The following is a 22743-nucleotide window of genomic DNA, read 5'->3' on the forward strand; positions in this document are numbered from 1 at the left end:
TGGAGAGATATACCATGTTCTTGGATTGGAAGAATCAACACTGTGAAAATGACTATACTACCCAAAGCAATCTACAGATCAATGCAATCCCTATCAAACTACTGATGGCATTTTTCACAGAACTAGAACAAAAAGTTTCACAATTTGTATGGAAACACAAAAGACCCCGAATAGCCAAAGCAATCTTGAGAAAGAAAAACGGAGCTGTAGGAATCAGGCTCCCAGACCTCAGACTATACTACACAGCTACAGTAATCAAGACAGTATGGTACTGGCACAAAAAACAGAAAAATAGATCAATGGAACAGGATAGAAAGCCCAGAGATAAGCCCATGCTCATATGGTCACCTTATTTTTGATAAAGGAGGGAAGAATATACAATGGAGAAAAGACAGCCTCTTCAATAAGTGGTGCTGGGAAAACTGGACAGCTACATGTAAAAGAATGAAATTAGGGGCTTCCTTGGTAGCTCAGTAGTTAAGAATCTGCCTGCCAATGCAGGGGACATGGGTTCGAGCCCTGGTCTTGGAAGATACCACATGCCGCGGAGCAACTAAGCCCTTGCGCCATAACAACCGAGCCTGTGCTCTAGAAGCCACGAGCCACAACTACTGAAGCCTGTGCACCTACAGCCTGTGCTCCGCAAAAAGAGAAGCCACCGCAATGAGAAGCCTGTGCACCGCAACGAACAGCAGCCCCTGCTCACCGTAACTAGAGAAAGCCCACGCACAGTAATAAAGACCCAATGCAGCCAAAAATAAAATAATTTTAAAAAAGAATTAAATTAGAACACTCCCTAACACCATACACAAAAATAAACTCAAAATGGATCAAAAACCTAAATGTAAGGCCAGACACTATAAAACTCTTAGAGGAAAACATAGGCAGAACACTCAATGACATAAATCACAGCAAGATCCTTTTTGACCCACCTCTTAGAGAAATGAAAATAAAAACAAAAATAAACAAGTGGGACCTAATGAAACTTAAAAGCTTTTGCACAGCAAAGGAAACCATAAACAAGACGAAAAGACAGCCCTCAGAATGGGAGAAAATAGTTGCAAATGAAGCAACTGACAAAGGATTAATCTCCAAGATTTACAAACAGCTCATGCAGCTCAAGATCAAAAAAGCAAACAACCTAATCCAAAAATGGGCCGAAGACCTGAACAGACAGTTCTCCAAGGAAGATATACAGATTGCCAACAAATACATGAAAAGGATGCTCAACATCACTAATCATTAGAGAAATGTAAATCAAAACTACAATGAGGTATCATCTCACACCAGTCAGAATGGCCATCATCAAAAAGTCTACAAACAATAAATGCTGGAGAGGGTGTGGAGAAAAGGGAACCCTCTTGCACTGTTGGTGGGAATGTAAACTGATACAGCCACTATGGAGAACAGTATGGAGGTTCCTTAAAAAACTAAAAATAGAACTACCACATGACCCAGCAATCCCACTACTGGGCATACACCCTGAGAAAACCATAATTCAAAAAGAGTCATGTACCAAAATGTTCATTGCAGCTCTATTTACAATAGCCAGGACATGGAAGCAACCTAAGTGTCCATCGACAGATGAATGGATAAAGAAGATGTGGCACATATATACGATGGAATATTACTCAGCCATAAAAAGAAACGAAATTGTTATTTGTAGTGAGGTGGATGGACCTAGAGACTGTCATACAGAGTGAAGTAAGTCAGAAAGAAAAAAATAAATACCGTATGCTGACACATATATATGGAATCTAAAGAAAAAAAAATGGTTCTGAAGAACCTAGGGGCAGGACAGGAATAAAGACGCAGACGTAGAGAATGGACTTGAGGACACGGGGAGGGGGAAGGGTAAGCTGGGACGAAGTGAGAGAGTGGCACGGACTTACATATACTACCAAATGTAAAACAGATAGCTAGTGGGAAGCAGCTGCCTAGCACAGGGAGATCAGCTCAGTGCTTTGTGACCACCTAGAGGGGTGGGATGGGGGGGGGGGTGGGAGGGAGACGCAAGAGAGAGGAGATATGGGGATATACGTATATGTATAGCTGATTCACTTTGTTATAAAGCAGAAACTAACACACCATTGTAAAGCAATTATACTCCAATAAAGATGTTAAAAAAATAATAATTTAGAAATTTTTTTAAAAAGAAAAAAAAAGAAGACCCTTTCAATGGCGTTTCTTTGACTTACTTGATTTTGACTGGTTTGAGTCTTGGGGACCATGGTTCCAAGCATATCCAAACAGAGGGAATTATCCTGCATATAGTTATAAAAAAAAAAAAATCACTCTGGCTCGTGGGATTCTCTCAAAAGCTTTAAATGCGTGTTCACAGCTGCTGACTGCCAAGCAAATGATTTCCGTAAGATGAGAACATCAGAAAGGGAAGAAGAGGGGCTTCCCTCGTGATGCAGTGGTTAAGAATCTGCCTGCCAATGCAGGGGACACGGGTTCAAGCCCTGGTCTGGGAAGATCCCACATGCCGCGGAGCAACTAAGTCCGTGCACCACAACTACTGAGCCTGTGCTCTAGAGCCCGTGAGCCACAACTACTGAGCCCGCATGCTAAAACTACTGAAGCCCACACGCCTAGAGCCTGTGCTCCACAACGAGAAGCCACCACAATAAGAAGGCCGTGCACCGCAACAAAGATCCAATGCAGCCAAAAATAAAATAAATACATTTTAAAAAAAATTTAAAAGGAAAAGGAAGAAGAGTGACTGACTTAAGGATTATGTACCTGGAACCCATGACCTGTGAATGTCACAGGGATTAAATAAAACCACGACCTATGGACCCCACGTCAGGGATCAACAAAGTTGCAAGAATCACAGGGCAGTAGCAGAGAATGGCATTAATGCCTTACATTTTGATGACATCTCTCAGATAAGTTGAGACTTTGATTAAAAGGGGGAAAGGTTAAGAAATAACAAGCCCCAAATGGGGTCATCTGCCCCCATGACAGCAAACCAAGAAATAACTGCAGTTTCAACCCCTCTCAGGAAGGTGACCTTTAAACAGACACTCTGAAATCTCCACATCAGCACCAGTGAGGTAACCTGCATAAGACGCATGCCTCCCTAAAACGATGAGCTGGCCTAACACATTTCTTTTCTTTTGCTAACAACTTCCTTCTCCCACCCCCTTTCTGCCTATAAGAAACCTTCCATTTTGTACAGCTCCTTGGGGTGCCCTTCTAATTGCTAGGTAGAATGCTGCTCTATTCAAGAACGGCTGCAAACTATTATACATAGGCTGGATAAACAACAAGGTCCTACTGTATAGCACAGGGAACTATATTCAGTATCCTGTGATAGACCATAATGAAAAAGAATGTATACATATAACTGAATCACTCTGCTGTACAGCAGAAATGAACATAACATTGTAAATCAACTCTACTTCAATAAATTTAAAAAATTAAAAAAGAATTGCTTGATAGGGCCAATTAGATTTTAAAAAGTATTATACCAACGTGAAATTTGTAGTTTTGACAAATTTACCACGGTCAGGTAAGGTGTTAACAATGGGCAAACCGGGTGAGGCATTTGCGGGAACTTTCTACACTATCTATGTACCATTTCTGTAACTCTCAAATTATAAATTTTCAAAAAGGGTGAATTTTACTTTACGTAAGTTGTTTCTCAATAAGGTTGATTAAGAAGCATTTTGACTAAAAAGCATTTTGATTAGTGCACAGATATTACACCATTCTCCACTAAAAGGAACCAGGAGTCCTTGGGCAGATGGCTGATTCCAAGGCTGGGTAAGAAAAATACAAGATGACAGGGAGGACTTTGTAGAGCCAGAAGGAAAGGAAACGCTCCAAAAACAAAAGGATGGGGCGCGGCACAAGGGTATAGGAGCCAACCTGAATAGAGCTCCCAATGGTCAAAGCAGGAACAATTTGACAGCAAAATGAACAATGCCACGTTGGATATAACCCAAAGTAAAAATAAATATACCCGCATCCATACTGATCATAGGATAGGCATGAGGTGAGTTCTTGCTGTGGACAGACATTGATGTATCTGTGGGTGATGTGACATACTCCAGCAAAAACAGGAGTCGGAGGATACATAAAACGGGAATAGCAGAAAGTGACAACCGTTGAGACGGTATGAATATACAGACTACGCTATACTATTTTCATTACTTTTGCATTTTAATATTTCCAAAATAAAACGTTTAAAGCCATGGAGAGGAGAAAAACCAGATCATCCAGATGGTGTGTGTATGTGGGGAGGGCGGAGAAGCAGAGAATTAACTTTTTAAATCGTCAGTTCAATTTTCAATAAAAGACATGATGATGAATGTTAAAACTGAACTCCACTGTGGGGTTACACATGGGATCCCATTAGATCATTTTTTTGTTTTATCATCACGTATGCCCCCAGGTTGGTGGTTTATTACGTGATTATCTTAATGAAGCACATACACAGTTTTAGGATTAACTAACTTTCTACGTTTTATACGTTTTTGAAATTCTTCCACTTCTGCAGTAGATGCTGCACTTGCAGGAAAATGGCAAATTGGCAGTTTGGGGGTCCACAAAAACGTTAACAGGTTTAAATCAGCGCCTCTACTAAGAGCAAACAGGCTTTAAGGCCTGACTCACCCACTTACAAGCTCTATGACATTTTCAAAGGCATAAATTTCATCCCATAAAAAACAGATAATCACCCAGGTGGTCAGGACTATTGAGAGGATTAAATGTATAAGGTACTTCGTCTTTTTTTTTTTTTTTTTTTTTTTTTTGCTGTGCTGGGCAGCTCGCAGGATCTTAGTTCCCCAACCAGGGATTGAACCCGGGCCCTCAGCAGAGAAAGTGCAGAGACCTAACCCTGGACTGCCGGGGAATTCCCAAGGTGTTTCTTCTAATACTTATGATAAATGAGTTAAGAGTAATACCAAATTACACAAATTAAACTTACTCAGAATTGCAAAAGGTTCATTTCAGTAATTTCTTCTCTTTTCCTACACAGATTCTCCTTGTCTACACAGCCACATCTGTGACGTCTATAAATATCACATTTGAAATGTCTACCAGAAAACTTCACCTAGGTCATGTGATTGTTTAAGTATCAGGGGAGAGGGGCAGAGAGGATAAGATAAATGGCAGAGAAGACGACTGCCTGGCTGGGAATATGGATTCCACACACAAAAAACTGTTAAAAACCAGTAAATGAATTAAAAGTAGCAAGATACAATGTCAACATACAAAAATTAGTTGCATTTCTAGCCACTGTGGAAAACAGTATGGAAGTTCCTCAGAAAACTAAAAACAGAGTTGCCATATGATCCAGCAACCCCACTCCTGCACATATATCCAGACAAAACTACAATTCAAAAAGATGCATGCACCCCTATATTCACAGCAGCACTATTCACAATAGCCAAGACATGGAAACAACCTAAATGTCCATCAACAGATGACTGGATAAAGAAGATGTGGTATATGTATACAATGGAACAGTACTCAGCCATAAAAAAGAACGAAATAGGGGCTTCCCTGGTGGCACAGTGGTTGAGAATCTGCCTGCCAATGCAGGGGACACGGGTTCGAGCCCTGGTCTGGGAAGATCCCACGTGCCGTGGAGCAACTGGGCCCGTGAGCCACAGCTACTGAGCCTGCGCGTCTGGAGCCTGTGCTCCGCAACAAGAGAGGCCGCGATAGTGAAAGGCCCGCGCACCACGATGAAGAGTGGCCCCCACTTGCCGCAACTAGAGAAAGCCCTTGCACAGAAACGAAGACCCAACACAGCCATAAATAAATAAATAAATAAATAAATAAAATTAAAAAAAAAAAAACACGAAATAATGCCATTTGCAGCAACGTGGATGGAACTAGAGATTATCATACTAAGTAAGTCAGAAGGAGAAAGACAAATACCATATGATATCACTTATATGTGGAATCTAAAAAATGACACAAATGAACCTATAAAAAAAAAAAAAAAGAACCTATCTATGAAACAGAATGACAGACACGGAGAACAGACTGGTGGTTGCCAAGGTGGAGGGGTGGGGAAGGGACGGAGTGGGAGGTTGGGATTAGCAGATGCAAACTATTATATATAGAATTGTAAACAGCAAGGTCCTACTATATAGCACAGAGAACTATTGATATATTCAGTACCCTGTGATAAACCATAATGGAAAAGAATATTTTCAAAAAAGAATGTACATACATGTATAACTGAATCACTTTGCTCTACAGCAGTAAATTAACATTGTAAACTATACTTCAATTAAAAAAAATTAATAGCATTTCTATACACAGTGAACAATTTGAAAACGAAATAAAACAATTCCATTTACAATAGCGTCAAAAAGAATAAAATACTTAGGAATGAACCAAGGAGGTGAAAGGCTTGTACACTGAAAGCTACAAAACACTGGTAAAAGAAATTAAAGACATTTAAAAAAATGGAGTGACATCTCATGTTCACGGACAGGGAGACCTAATATTACTTTGTCAATGCTACCCAAAGGGATCTACAGATTCAACTCAATCCCTGTCAAAATCCCAACACAGAAATAGGAAAACTCATCCTAAAGTTCATATGGAATCTCGAGGGAACCCAAATAGCCAAAACAAACAATCTTGAAAAATTAGAAAAAAGTTGGTGGACTCACACCCTGATTTTAAAACTTATAAAGCTAATCAAAACAGTGTGGTACTGGCATCAAGACAGACATACAAACAGACCAAGGGAACAGAGCAGAGAGCCCAGAAATAAACCACTGAATGGATGGTCAAATGATTTTGGACAAGGGGGCCAAGACCATTCAATGGGGAAAGGACCATCTTTTCAACAAATGGCTCTGGGAAAGCTGGATATTCACGTGCAGAAGAATGAGGTTGGACCCCTCCTTACACCATATACAAAAATCAACTCAAAATGCATCAGACCTAAACATAAGAGCTAAAACTATAAAATCCCTAGAAGAAAACAGTAAAAGCTGCATGACGTTGGAGTTGGCAATGGTTTCTTAGATATGACACCAAAGGCGCAGGCGACAACAAAAATAATTGACAAATTTCACGTCATGAAAATTAAAAACTTTTGTGCATTAAAAGACCTTCTCCATAAAGTAAAAAGGCCACACACAGAATGAGAGAAAATACTTGTAAATCATATACGTGATGAGGGATATTCAAAATACACAAAGAACTCCTAAAAACAACAAACACCCTGATTCAAAAACGAGCAAAAGACTTGCATAGACATTTCTCCAAAGAAGATAGACACGTGGCCAATAAGAATATAAAAAGATGCTAAACATCACGAATCGTTAGAAAAATGCAAATCAAAAACAATGGGATACCACTTCATACCCATTAGGATGGCTACTATAAAAAACAAACAAAAAAATAACAAGTATTGGCGAGGATGCTACAAACTGTAACCCTTCTGCATTCCTGGTGCGAATGTAAAATGCTGCAGCTACTATGGAAAAAAGTATGGCAGTGTCTCAAAAAATTAAGAGAATTACCACATGATCCAGCATTTCTACCCAGGGTATATACACGAAAGAATGAAAAGCAGAGACTTAGATATCTGTACACCCACGTTCACAGCAGCATTATTCACAATCACCAAAAGGCTGTGAACAACCCAAATGTCCATCGACAGATGAAGAAGATGTGCTATATACATACAATGCGGTATTATTCAGCCTTAAAAAAGGAAATTCTGACACACATTGTAACACGGACGAACCTCGAAGATACCATGCTAAGTGAAATACGCCAGACACAAAAGGACAAATACTGTATGACAGAGAGAGACAGAAGGTAGAACAGCGGTTACTAGGGCCTGGGGGTAAGGAGAGAACAAGGACTTGTTTAATGGGGACAGTTTCTGTTTGGGAAGATGAAAAAGTTCTGGAGATGAATAGTGTTGATGGTTGCACAACAGTGTGAATGTACTTAACGCCACTGAACTGTATACTTAAAAATGATTAAAATGATAAATTTTATGTTATGCATGGTTTGCCACAATTAAAAAATATACATATGCTAGGAAGTCTGGAGGTGTAGTACTTAGACACAAATGAAGGTGATGGAGCGAAGACGGTATTTTAAAAGGAGTGGTCAAGGAAGGCCGTGGGTGAGATGAACTCCCGAGCAGAGACACGAATGAATAAGAGAGAGGGGTTGGAGGTTTGTGGGGTAGCAGCCTCCCAGCCAGAGAGAAGAGAGGAAAAGGTCCTCACGCAGAAGCGTAATCCTCATATGTGAGGAACCAGTGAGGCTGGCAGAGGGCAAGGCAGGGGGAAATGACAGGAGAAAAATGCAGACCGTTAAGGCTGGGTGAACGGACACCACTACAGGCCCTCAGGGGCCCCTTAAATACACTGGATTTTATTCCGAGTGAAATGGGGAGCCAGGGGAGGGCCTGAAGTAGAGGAGTGTGACGTGACTGAGGTTTTCAAAGGGCCTCTTTGCCTGCTGTACAGAGAAGAGACAGGTGATCCAGAACAGAGGCAGGATAATGGGACTCTGGCGGCAAGGTCCTCCTCACCTGAATGCCCACCTCTCTGGGTCTGGACCTCCATCATCCAAAGCTTTTCCTCTCTCTCCAACTGGGATATCATATCTGGCTTGGAGGACTGGTGCCCTGAGAAAACATTAAAGGGAGAAAACGTATTGAACAATTTTGGTTCCAATCCCATGACGGAAGAAGGCCCCACCCCCTCCCCCAAAGTTTATTGAACATTTTTGATCAGACCTGTTGTGAGAAATACATTCTCATTAGAAACACGTGACTACCCCCACGAATCACTGAAACAAAAGACTAAATGACCTGTGTCATCACCTCCTCTGCAGAGTCTCACTATATTTACTGCAAGCGCTGCAGTTATTGCTACGACGTGCGCCGTTCTTGCTAAGGAGCTCTGACACTGCTACTTTCTTCTACATTATTACAAGACTTATTACTAAATTAATTTCATGCCCCACCAATTTAAAAAAGACATAATATGTAAAGCAACTATACTCCAATAAAAACTAATTTAAAAAAATAAAAAAAGATATGAAAGTGGGGGAGAGAGGGATAAATTAGGAGATTGGGATGAAAAAAAAAAAGATATAATATGAAATAAGGAGCCAGGTGCAGCCAAGCTCAACTGTTCACTTATAGTGCAGTTACAAAAGACGAATGTTTGCCTTGGAACAAAGACTAGAAACATCTTGTCTCTATGCTCCCAAGGGATTGGAAAACTCTGGTCTCTAAGGAGTCCCAAAGCCTGGAAGTCGTGGGCAGAGGCCAGGGATAATACTAAACATCCTATAATGCACAGGAGAGTCCCCATGACAAAGAAACCATCTGGCCCCAAAAGGCAGGAGTACCGAGGCTGGGAAACCCTGCCCATGGGGGATGAGGCCAAGTCACAGGGAGGGCGTCCGTCCTCACCCACTGAGAGCAGGTTCCGGAAGTTCTCCAGCATCACCTCTCGGTACAGCTTCCTCTGGGCGGAGTCCAGCAGCCCCAGCTCCTCCTCCGTGAAGGTCACGGCCACGTCCTTGAAGGTCACCGCCTCCTATGACACCAAAGACATGTAGCCTCAATCTTACAACCAACCTCCCCTGGGAGAAGGGCAGCACTGGGAAGGTGGAGGAGGCCCATGGGAGGCTGTTCCAGACTCTAAGCGACCTGAACCACCCTTTTCAGGACACCGTCTCCTCTTCCCCTTCCACAATCACACCAAAGATGCTGGAGTGGTGGGGGACGGTGGAGGAAGGAACGACAGGAAAAAATTTTAAAACCTTATATACATGCAATATGGTGCCCTTTATAGAGCTGTGTCTCTAAAACTGTCACGGTTACATCAAGGCATACACGCATTTTACAATTTCACTGAAAGTGCCAAATTTTGTAAGAAATGTTGAGTTAATTTAGTCCCAACGGTATTTACAATAATAGTGCCTATCTCCTTCTCTCACTGGGCAGTACCACTATTTTGTCAATGACTGCCAATCTAACCAGCCTTCGGTACCTCCGTGGGGGCAGGCAGGTAGTTCACTCTGTCTCAGGTACATGCTGTACCTGTCAACTGTGGCAGCATTCAGTGTCAAGTTTAAGAGCACAGGCTTTGGAGACTGACTGCCTCAGTTCACACTCTAAGGCTCTGTCCATTACTACCTTTGTGACCTTGGACAAGTCACCTAACTTCTCAATACCTCAATTTCCCCATCTGTACAAGGGCACAGCATCATAGGGTACTTGATGGGATTAAATGAGAATATGCGAAGGGTTTAGGATATTACCTGACACTTTTTTTTTTTCCCCACCTTGCTGCACAGCATGCAGGATCTTAGTTCCCCGACCAGGGATCGAACCCATGCCCCATTCAGTGGAAGCGTGGAGTCTTAACCACTGGACCTCCAGGGAGTATCACGTTAGATACTCAAAAAAATGTCAGCCATCACTATTACTATTTATCATCATTATTCACGGCTGCATGGTATTTCATAAAAGTGAAAAAAAATATACATTTAACCATTCCAAATAATTAAACAATACAATAATTTAAGATTTTAAACTTACTAATAATGCTGCAAAAAACGCATTTTCACATAGATCTTAGCCAACTTGTCTGGTTATTTCCTTAGGCTAAGTTCCAAGAAGCTGCAACTGCACTGTCAAAAAAATATGCACCTTTGCTAGTAAAATGGCAATTTTCCCAATTAACTCTTCCTGTCACAGATCAAAAGTGTTCCTGATTGTCCATACTCTGGCCCAAAGCGGACATTATCTTACTTCTTAAATCTTGGGTAATTTGGTAAGTGATAAAAACAGCTCTTTTTAAAAATTTCCATTTATTTAACTTCATCAAAACATCTCTTTCAGTATTTTCCCCCCACATATTGCTTGTTCATTTGCCCTGGTCGATAATCCTATTGAGGTAGCTGATGCATCAGTAAGATTCCTGTGAAGACTATTAAGCCTTTTCTAGCGTGTACAAATCCCCACCTTCACCCCTCACTCCTGTTTCCTGTGTCTCATGCCTTAGTATATGGTGTTTTCCTTTATGACAATGAAAATTATTTCCCTAGGGAATTTCCTGGCGGGCCAGTGGTTAGGGCTCGGGGCTTCCACTGCCAGGGTCCCGGGTTCGATCCCTGGGCAGGGAACTAAGATCCCACAAGCTGCTCAGCCAAAAAAAAAAAAACCAAAAGTTATTTCTCTAAAGACTTCGCCCATCTCTACATTTGTTCTGACTGGAGTCCTGAGCATATGTGTATTAAACAACCAGTTGACACATCTGGCAAAGAAGAGACAGGCACCTAGAGAAGGAACAAACTGAGGGCAGTGTCATTTTTGGAGTCCTCCGGCCACGCCAGGCATACACACAACGTGGCCGCAGGGCCCCAAGTGGAGCAGTCCCTTCTTCCGGGTCTCTCCACTCATCCTCACTGGGCACCTGCAAGTCCTGGCTCGGGCAATGGAGACTTTAGTGTCAGCTGAGGACTGAGTGGATTTTCACAGGTATCCGAAAGTTCACAAAATCTGTTTCTGTTAAAATGCACATAAGACCATCTATATCCTTACACAGCTGCTCCATGGAGTAAATGCCCGGCAAGTCCCTGCTGCTACTAGACTTTTCAAAATCAGTGTGTACCTCTTCAAAATACACTAACATGGCAGTGAACAAAACTTTTATAATACTTTTATAATACATCCGTGGTGTGACTTAGAATTAAAGAATCTAGTTCTTGTTTGAAAACAAAATATTTTCTCTTAGTTCAGCAGCAGCTGGACATTGTGGCCCGAAACCACGCTTTAGACATTCCAGCCACAAAACGTGAGGCTCCCCGTGAGAAAACAATTGAGTTCCCAAACTTTTAGGAAGAAAATGGCAGAGCTCTCAGAATTCCTGTTTGGGAAGAAAGGTTGTATGTAGGAAAACGGTCACTGCAAACATCTTAAAATGGGAAAATTCATAAACCACATAAATATGGACAATAGAAAAAAATACTAGGTAAACTATGGAAAATGATGTGACCATTTAAGTTGTGGGAGCTATACAATTTTAAAAATCCAAAATGTGGGGCTTCCCTGGTGGCACAGTGGTTAAGAATCCGCCTGCCAAGGCAGGGGACATGGGTTCAAGCCCTAGTCCAGGAAGATCCCACAAGCCGCGGAGCAACTAAGCCCGTGTACACAACTACTGAGCCTGCACTCTAGAGCCCGTGAGCCACAACTACTGAGCCCGTGCACCACAACCACTGAGCCTGCACGCCTACAGCCCGTGCTCCACAACAAGAGAAGCCACCGCAATGAGAAGCCCGCGCACCACCACGAAGAGCAGCCCCCGCTCGCCACAACTAGAGAAAGCTCACGCACAGCAACGAAGACCCAACGCAGCCAAAAAGCAAAATTAAATAAATTAAAAAAATAAAAATCCAAAATGGTATTGAAAACTGTGATTACAAATCAACACACGTAAACACTAATGAAAAGGAATGTGAGGAAGTGAAAACTGATTTGTAAACATGTTTATAATGTGGGAACTTTTTTTTTTTGGGTAATGAATTCATTTTTTATTTTATTTTTTTTAACTTTTTGTTTTATATTGGAGTATAATTGATTATGGGAACATTTTTAGTTTTAAAAATTATCTATTAATTTTCACATCCTTATGTGGAAATAAACAAAAAGCAAGGGGCCGCCATACAACAATTCCTCAAGTGACTTTGGCTCCCTTCACCCTTCCCGAGCAGGAGAAAAATATGTCCAGTCTTTGTGAAATGAGATGTCATTTTAAGAAACAGAAAAGCAAACCTGACTTACCTGGAATTTGGTCATTTTCTTCCTCTTCCTGCTGGGGAAAGGCCGAGTTCTGGGAAGGCAAAACTGGGGAAGGGAAAGAAAGCCATCATGAGAGAGACGCCGGGAACAGCGCTAGCCCACGTGGTACTTCATGTGATCTGGAAGAGGGGCCCCCTTCTCTAGGCAAATGCAGTGACAACATAACCCAGTGAGAACAGGGGCTGGATTCCAGCTTCCCCTGGGCCTCCTCGGCCAGCTGCCTTAGTTCATGAACAATCCATAAACAGCCCTTACCCACATGTTTCTTGTAGCTCCCAGAGTATTCCCGAGGCTGGCTATTAGAGGAAATGAGAGGCAGACAGGAAGTACCAACAACTTAATGGGGCTGATACCGAGCAGGGCCCTGTGGGGCTCCTGGGCACAAAGCCTCTCTGTGTCCCCCATTTCTTTGACTACAAGAAACTGCCTTCATTCAGCCTCCATGACCCTGAGTTCCAACAGGCAGATTCAAGCAGCTGTTCATTAGGGAAGGGAGGGGATGTGAGAAAAGGGAGAAACAAACAGTCGAGAGAAACAATAATGCAGCCTTGGGGCAAGGTCCTGGTTCCCCACCAATGGATACACACAACAATATCTTTGAGCTGTTTTGCAGATACTGAAACCCCCTCCAGGTGGGAGAAGTTAACGATGGTATGGTGCCCACAAGCATGTAGACCCCAGTCCAGTCGAAACCTGAAGGTTGATGATGCCGACTCCTACTTACCTCACCACCAACCCATCAGGAGAATGTCCACGAGCTGATCACGCCCTTCTGGAACAATTACTATAAAACTTCCCACTATCCTCTCCAAGTGGGGACACAGTTTTTCGAGGCAGGAGCCCACCATGTCCCCCTTTGCCTGGCAAAGTAATGAAGCTATCCTTTTCTACTTCACCCAAAATTCTGTCTCCAAGATTCAATTCCACACCCGTGTACAGAGAAGCTGAGCTTTCGACATCAGGGCCAAAATGCCTGGGTTCAAATTCTGGTGTTTCTACTTATCACGTTCTACTTACTAGTCGCATAAACCTTGAGCAAGTTATTAATCTCTCTGTGCCTCAGTCCAGTCTACCTGTAAATGGGTATAATAATGCCAGAATTCCCTCCTGCAGCTTCAGACAAGCAGGTGCTCTTAAGATTCATAAAACTGCCTTTGCGAATCTGCTTTACAGAAGATGAATCTTAGGAAACACAGAATTCAGAGATGATGACTGTCCCTTTACTTACCCTTACTCTCCAAAAAAAGCCTAATTCTAACTGGTGGGCTCACAGATGATTTGTGCTGTTGTTAATGAACGTTAAATTACCATGGATTTTTTTTTTCCCTTAATAGGTGTAACCACTTGCACGTGTTACTAAGCTGAAAGAACAAAGTTTCTTCTCGCATATGCATGAAGGTAAACAATGATTAATAAAAACCTAAGACTAAGAAATCGTGTTGCATTTCAATTAACAATACGGGGTTGTTATACAATACTGAACATTTTTAACTTAAGCCTGGCTACATCGCAGGCACTGTGCAAAGCCGTGACCACAATCATTTCTCTGTCTGGGATAAACCACAGAGGACTTTTCCCAGGATCCAGCTGAAGATAACTCTCCTTCCTAAACAAGCGTCCAGAAAGAATCCAGGAATCCAAGAACAAACCCACGTCAGTGATCAGGGAAGGGACAATGGGTCTGCAGCTGGAGCTCCGACCCCATCCCGGGCTCGCAGGAGCTTCCCAACAACAGGGCGCCTGAGTATTATCATTGAATTTATGGTAACATCCAACATTTTACCATGCACTAGGCACTGTTTTTAAGCTTTTAAAATATAATCTCACTTAATCCTCAAAAGAACATCATTGGGAAGGAACTAACTGCAAGAAACTGAGGCAGAGAGAGATTAAGCAACCTGCTCAATAATTTACCGCAAGAAACAGACAGAGCTGGCCCATAGTTGCGGTAGGAGGGCTGGGGGAGCAGAGAGCGCGGGAGACCGTCAAACTCAATGTAGGACGCGAGCCCGCCCCCGACGCGGGAGGTTCGCCGAGGGGATGCACACCGCCGCCGCTGCCCCCTCCCGCCCTCCGCCGCTCGCCGCGGCTTCCCTGCCCCAGGAGCGAGGACCGGGTGGCCCCACGCAGAGGCCGAGAAGGCTCGGAGGGATCACAGGGACGCTGGGTTAACTCACCGCCCTGGGAGTAATCTCGGCCCCGACCTCGCCTTCCCGGAGCGGAAGCGCCTCGGGCTACACACAGTTCCCGGACTACACTTCCCAGAATCCCCAGGGGGAAGCGTCTCGGATTTCACGAACCTCCTGGACTACATTTCCCAGAATGAAGTTCGCAGAACCGCTCTTCCCACCAGCTGTCTCGGGTTTTGACTGTGGAGCGGGCTCGGATTTAGTCACTGTTGGCGGAACTGTCAGATTCCTTTTGTTTTACTCATTTCTTAAAGCTCATGAGAAAATAACGTAAGCAGATAGTTTTTCGGGTACCAATTGCGAATTTTTAAAAAATGCGGCCGTATAAGAGAGAAAAGAGAGGCTTGTATTACGAAAGTAAGTTAAAACCTAACATTTTTAGGGGAGGCAAAGGGTAGACTAAAAAGTGGGAAACGTGAAAGTGACCTAGGCTGAACTGCCTAACACAGAACTTAAGGAACACTGGATTTCAAACTTGTTTTCAATGCTGACTCCCCAAATATCAGCAATAAGCCTTGTAATGAGACAAAAACGTAGTTTATTGCTACGTGGTGACACCATTTCCACAGAGCTTCCGCACCTTGACACTGTCCGCGGAGCCAGGAAGACAAGGCTGGAAGTCACTGAGAACTGGAAGTTTGGTTTAAGGCGGGGTCTTTCAGTGCAAAAGACGAATGGGACTGCATGGCGGTCATGATGCTGCAGTCCAGGATTGGTGGGAAGAGCAAGGATTTTTGTAGGCGAGGAGCCTACAGGTGCAAACTGCTGATGTTCTTTAAAGAGATGGAAGAGTTGATGGGTGCTTGTGGAAGTTCCTTTAATGAACAATCAAGCAATTTGTTTGGGCAGGAATCTTCTGGAATAGTAAAGGCATGCTAGTAAAACTGACCAGTTATGTTAATGTACACAGTAAGTTGTGGGAGGGAAGGTAGGTAGGTAGGAAGTCTCAGTCTTCAGTTTCCAAGCTGCCTTGGGGGGAGGGGAGAGGTTGGAATAAAGTGTTTTGACTCCTTTGCTTCCTTTATTCAGCAAGGCACCTAAGGGCTCTTGAGAGCGTTCTGTGGAATGAGCGGTTCATTCCAATATGCTAAGAATTTGCAAAAAGTCTATACCCACATCGATTAGGCTGTAAAAGCGAAGTATCTTGAACTTCATTTAAAAAAAAATAGTGGTTGTTATGGCAAACAAAAGCAGCTCCATTGCAGGGAATGTAAAAAAATATTGTGATGTGTGCATATATAAAATCCTCAATTGTTTTCTAATTCATTTGGCTTCAGACATTTCAGTACATATTTCTATTCTGCTCCTGATATAAATAGTGTCTGGTGAGTAAATAAGCCAAGTGAACCAGGAAACCATGGTTTTTCTCCTAGGCAGGGAATATATTTTGTAGCTTTTTATTATGAAAGTTTTCCAAAATTGACAAAAGTAGGGGGGGATGGGGATGACAGAAAGGCATTTGTGCCCAGGAGGACCCCAGAGGGTCCTGCTCAGTTTCACTCCATTGTTCATTTTTTGTGTCATTAAATAATTTCTTCTTCTAGCCTATGTGTTTCCTATCAAGTAAAATTTAAATCTAAAGGCCTGATTAGACTTTTTTTTGGCAGTTCACATTTTGAAAAATATTTATTAAATGGCCTGATAAGAAATGTCCTAATTTTTTTTTAACATCTTTACTGGAGTATAATTGCTTTACAATGGTGTGTTCATTTCTGCTGTATAACAAAGTGAATCAGCTATACATATACATATATCCCCATATCTCCTCCCTCTTGCGTCTCCCTCCCACTTTCCCTATCCCACCTCTCTAGGTGGACACAAAGCACCGAGCTGATCTCCCTGTGCTATGCGGCTGCTTCCCACTAGCTATCTATTTTACATTTCGTAGTGTATATATGTCCATGCCACTCTCTCACTTCATCCCAGCTTACTGATTAGATTTAAGTTCATCTCTTTCGACAAAGAGACCACTTCATAGGTAGAACTGGAAACATCTGAACAAAGACCAAATGAAGCCAATACAAATCCTGGGTAAAACACCTTTGAATAGGAAAAAAAAAAAAAAACAGCAAATATGTGAAAAACAGTGGTCTTATTTTATTTTTTTGGCCACGCGGCTTGCACGATCTTAGTGACCGGCAGTGAAAGTGCCGAGTCCTAACCACTGGACGGCCAGGGAATTCCCTAAATTGGGACATTTTTGAAAGTGAAAACGGGTACAGTTCCTAATTACACTAAGGCAACAGATATAATTTGGCACTATTATACAGACAACTGGGAGATAGGGTCACCGCACTAATGGGGATTGATATAATTCTATTTTCTAGTACCTAGATGTCCACTGTCACCTAGGATGTCCCAATAACCAAGCCAGAAGACTAACTGGAACAAAAAACACACACCTGCAGAAACTGAGCTGCAAGAGGAGAGGGATGAAACTTGAATTTAAAAAAAATGATAATAGGATTATTTCAGGAAACTGAAGTTCAGCATGGTATGTGTGCATAAGTGCATGAGCAAGGGCCCACACACTCATCTAAGTCCCATCTCCAATTTACCAATTAAAAGTCTCAGTAGATGAATTTAAGGGGAGGATTACCAATGATAAGGGCAAAGATAGTAATCTCAAAGACTAAGTGAAAGAAATTTCTCAAAATACAGCACAGAAATACCATCAGTTGGAAATCAGTGATGGGAAGAGAGGAGATATGAAACGTATATCCTGGAAATCTATCATGTGAGTAAAAGGAACTCTGAAAATTGGAGAAGGAAACAACAGAGGCCAAGAAAATAATGAACTAGATAATGAACGAACATTTTCTTGATCTGAAGAAACAACGCTGCAGACTGATAAGGCTACCAAAGGTCATGCCTGGATTGACGAGAAAAGGAAAAATTCCCATCTTGGCAGAATTCTGGAATTCTAAGATTAAAGTGAAAATCTTAGAACCCTCCAAGCAGAAAGAACAAGCTACTCATAAAAGCAAAAGAATCCATTGATATTGAACTTTTCCTCTACAAAACAGGAACACAGAAGTAAGTAGAAGCACTTTCTACTTAGAATAGCAAGCCAACAGTTCTGTACTGAAGCTAGACATCACTTACTTGTCAGGGCAAAAGGAAGGATGAGCATGAATTCAGACAGTATTGCCCCACAGGAGGAAAATACTCAAAATGGAACAGAATTGCTAAGCAGCAAATGCTGTCGCTCCTAAGAGCTATAAGCCTAAAGAGAATGAGCAGCCTCATGACCTCGGTGGAACCAAGGTGCCCTCTGGTTCTGTGCTGGTTCCAGTTATTTCCATATCATCAGGAAGCAGCAACTCCAGAACATCGTTTTATCAACCAGGAGAGGCTGGCAAATAAGACCAGTGCAGTATCCTGCTCATCCAGCAGAGGTCGCACTCCATGAGAAGCGGGTCACTGTCCCAGCCCCCGATTCTAGGCAGTGGTGAGATTCTCCCCAGGAGGAGAGGCAGCCATAAGAACACAGCTCTGTAGCTCTAAGGGGGGATAACCTCACTTGAAAGAGTGTGGGTGAGTTTACTTGATCATTTCAGATATCCCATCTTACATAGATTTATTGCTTGAGTAAACTGACATTCACTGCAAAATCTAAAAAGTAGAAGAAACATTCCATAAAATCCTCCTTATCAGAACAAGTTGTTGTTTATACAAGGTGTCCTTCACATGCTATCTGATGCACATATACACACGTACATATGTTCATATGTTTTTGATATTAATCTGTAGACAGAACCTATTTTCCGTAAAGCCGATTATGTCCCGTCATGTTTGTGCCATCATTTTAACAGCTCCATGTTATTAAAAGCATATCAAAGCATATCAAATCTTACTCAAATTCTTATTGAGGAACACTCGTTATATCCATTTGTTGAAAACTTAGTGACATCATTCATGGTACTTATCTTTTCTATGCTTTAAATTTCCTAATTTAAATTTAAATTCCTGTTCTAAGATTTGCAGATCGAAGAGAGATACACATTAAACATTTCAAAATATACTAACTCCTCTCTGAAATTTATACATTTTTTTACAGCTACCCATAGAGAAAACTGTGTAAGAATGTCAAGCCTACACCAATAATGAAAACATCTGAAAATAAAATGACCACATGCAACAATTAAAAAAACATTTTTTTTTCTTGAGGATTAGGAGGGGGAACTTTGGATAGGGAACTTGACAAAATTAATATTCTTCAAATCCAACACAGCCCTACCTAACAAATGTTGATGGGAGAAATGCTATAGCACTCTGAATATAATCACATCAGAGCCTCAATGAAAAGATGAAGAATAAAAAAACTAATCACTTTAAAAGTTTACTGTGACAACTTTTGTCATTAGCAACTACTTTTGACACTTTCTAAGTGTTACAGAAAAATTCTACTTTAACACTCTAGTGGGGTCAAAAGATTTAAGTGTTACGGAGTATTCAGTTAGTGAAAGATTAACAAAAGTAATTTTTTAGCCAGGCTATACCATCACAAAAATCATAAAGGATAGCTGAATTCAGATTGTTTACAAGAGATGGAATATGAAACAGAGTCCCAAATACTAAGAACCCAATTTGAGAACTGTTTTGTAAATTAGCCAACGATAGCCCCTGTTTATTGGCCCTATGTTGTTTACTTTTTTTTTTTAATTTTGAGTTTATTCTTTTTTTAAAAAATTAATTAATTAATTAATTAATTTTTATGGCCGTGCTGGGTCTTCGTTTCTGTGCGAGGGCCTTCCCCAGCTGCGGCAAGCGGGGGCCACTCTTCATCGCGGTGCGCGGGCCTCTCACTATCGCGGCCTCTCCCGTTGCGGAGCACAGGCTCCAGACGCGCAGGCTCGGTAGTTGTGGCTCACGGGCCCAGCTGCTCCGCCGCATGTGGGATTTTCCCAGACCAGGGCTCGAACCCGTGTCCCCTGCATTGGCAGGCAGATTCTCAACCACTGCGCCACCAGGGAAGCCCCTTACGTTTTTTTTTAATTGAAGTATAGTTGATTTACAATGTTGTGTTAATTTCTGCTGTACAGCAAAGTGACTCATATATATATATATATATATATATATATATATATATATATATATATATATATATATATATATCTTCTTTTTCATATTCTTTTCCATTATGGTTTATCACAGGATATTGAATACAGTTCCCTGTGTTATACAGTAGGACCTTGTTGTTCTATGTTATTTACTTCTTTATAGCCGCCTGGGACCATGAGCTCAAAAGCCTGCTGGTGCCAAACTGAAATCCTCACGTAATCAATTATTTTAATACAGCCCAAATGAGCACATTTTAAGTCATTTGGAGCCTGCTTATTTTGTACACTCTGACAAATTGCATCCAACATCTGCTAGCCAGAGATTAAAACAAACCCTGGAGCTGTAACAGACCCTAAGCAGCTGCTGCCTTTCGGAGTTCTCTGACCCCAAGGCTCCGCCTTGTACTGCCAAGCGACATCACTTAGACCTGTAAGCCCCCCCCCCAACCCCGCTCCAATCCCCACCTCCCCCGGAAGTTCCCTTGCCCTCTTTCTCTTCTCAGTGGTGGTAGTGGCCACCTACTGTAGTCTCTGGAAGGTCTCATGCTCTGAGACTTCCCTTCACACATGCGATCTTATCAAAGCACCAACCCAATGAACCTGATTGGGTACCACTGCCACTTCCTGGTCCTATCTTTTTCCTTGATCAGCCCCGAAATCTTCTCACTCACTATAAGAACAAAGGCTGGGGAGAGAACAGGAGCCAATCACACACCAGTGTAAGACCAAATTAGATGATGAATTGTAGTACTATTGGTCTTCTGCATTTTGACTATCTACTTGAATTAGTTTTATTAAGACCATTGGATTCTTCTGAATATATTTTATATGAAAATTTTCAGATGAACTTAATATAATTTTCTCCCTTTTATATACATTTTCTCTCTTTAATCATAAAACAAACAAGTTCTGAGCACACCTACAAAGCACTAAGCAATGCTTAGTAAGGCTGTGTGGCTTCAGCAGTGAACAAAAGCTCTGCCCTCATGCAGCTTACATCCTAGTGGAAATCAATCTTGGCATGTCTATGATCACACTTTTAAGGACCTGATCATAGTCATCCTTTCTAAGGCCTCCCTCCTGAGTAATGTGTGATAAATGCCACCGTTCTGACTGACGTCCTTAGTGTACCACTTACGAGGGTTCTCTGCTGTGCGGGCTCTTAACCACTGGAATGTGTCGAGCTATGGCTGAAACACAGACTTTATTTTTTTTTTTGGCCATGCAGCATGCGGGATCTTAGTTCCCCGTCCACGGACTGAACCCGTGTCCCCTGCAGTGGAAGCGCAGAGTCTTAACCACTGGACCGCCAGGGAAGCCCCTGAAACACAGACTTTAATGAAAATATTTTCTCTTCTATTTGACCAGAGGATTAGATGAATTTAGACCTCACTGAAGTCTTTGACAGATACCATTTCATAGAACTGTTTCCCTACGTGGATCCTCTGATAAAGTTCCTCCCACTCTCATCACTTCTTCAAAATTCATCTTGGATAAATGTGATGATTTACAAAGTGAGATCTCCAACTGAAGCGCTGACCGCATAGCTCATAATGGTAAGGTTTCTCTCCTGTGTGAACAGTCTGATGATTCTGAAGTCACAAGAACCATCTGAAAACCATACTGTATACACTTTCATATTTGTACGGTTTCTCTCCAGAGTGGAGACTATGATGAAGTTGAAGTCTTGAGGTGTAACCGAAGCACTTAGTACACATCCCCTATTTATAGTGTTTCTCTTCCACGTGGATCCTCCAATTAATCCAGAGAAGACTTTCCCACACGCCTCACAATTTTATGGTTTTCTCCCCACGCCCCCAACCCCGAGTATGGGCTCTCTGGCAGGCTTGAGGCTGTAGATTCTGACATAGTCTTTACCCTTTACTTCTCACATCTGAACGTTTTCTCTTCACTGCTGTCTCTCTGATGGACCAGAATGGCCTGACTGAAGCCCTTTCCACAGTCCTTGCAATTACAGGGCTTCTGTCCTGTGTGGATCCTACAATGAATTTTAAGATCTTCGCTATGACTGAAGTCTTTTCCACACTCCTCACATTTGTATGGTTTCTCACCAGTAGAAAACTGAACCTGACATCACAAGCTCCAACTTCAAGCCCTGCCCATACTCCTCACGCTTACAAGGTTTCCTTCAATTGGGTGCCTTCTGATGAACTTTAAAATATGAATTGATAGAAGCAGCTCTTTTTTAAAAAATAGGGATTCTCTCCTGTATGGACTACCAGATGGATTTCAGAATGGGAGTTTCTCCCAAAGTTCTTCCCACATGCTCATATTTGTCTTGTTTCTCTCCAGTGTGGACTCCTTGACGGGCCTGAAGACTTGAAGACTGAAGCCCTCATCATGTACTTAGCATACACACGGTTGCTCTCCAGTGTGGATTTTATGATAGGCTTAGGAGTGTTAGAGCTGGCTGAGCCCTTACCAGATTCCTCACATTTACAGGGTTTCTATCCTGTGGGGAATCCCCTGATGAATGTAAAGATTTGAGCTACAGATGAAGCCTTTCCTGCTTTCCTCACATTTGGACAGTTTCTCTCCCACGTAAACTTTCCAGTAAGCATTCTGTGCGGGTGTACGATGGAAGCTCCTCCCACATACATCAGGGTTGATGGGTTTCTCCTCAGTGTGGATTCTCTAATGGCCC

General features: G+C 42.1%; 1 protein-coding gene across 7 annotated transcripts in view; it reads right to left on the reverse strand.

Moving 5' to 3' along the window:
- The window catches only part of ZNF235 (zinc finger protein 235), a 48015-nt gene that overhangs the window by 17014 nt on the left and 8258 nt on the right, over positions 1-22743 (reverse strand). For 4 of the 7 annotated variants that reach the window (XM_068528091.1, XM_068528089.1, XM_068528088.1 and 1 more), the window contains 3 exons: positions 12809-12871; positions 9428-9554; positions 8537-8632 (listed from right to left, as the gene is read on the reverse strand). In XM_068528091.1, the coding sequence (XP_068384192.1) occupies positions 8537-8632; positions 9428-9554; positions 12809-12823 (238 nt within the window). In that variant the 5' untranslated portion in view covers positions 12824-12871. Of the gene's footprint in view, positions 1-8536; positions 8633-9427; positions 9555-12808; positions 12872-13550; positions 14886-15003; positions 16119-22743 lie in introns of those variants that run through there. The other 3 variants (XM_068528087.1, XM_068528090.1, XM_068528086.1) reach the window with 3 other exon arrangements.

This window comes from Eschrichtius robustus, chromosome 19 (genome assembly GCF_028021215.1).
Source record: "Eschrichtius robustus isolate mEscRob2 chromosome 19, mEscRob2.pri, whole genome shotgun sequence".
NCBI classification, from domain to species: Eukaryota; Metazoa; Chordata; class Mammalia; order Artiodactyla; family Eschrichtiidae; genus Eschrichtius; species Eschrichtius robustus.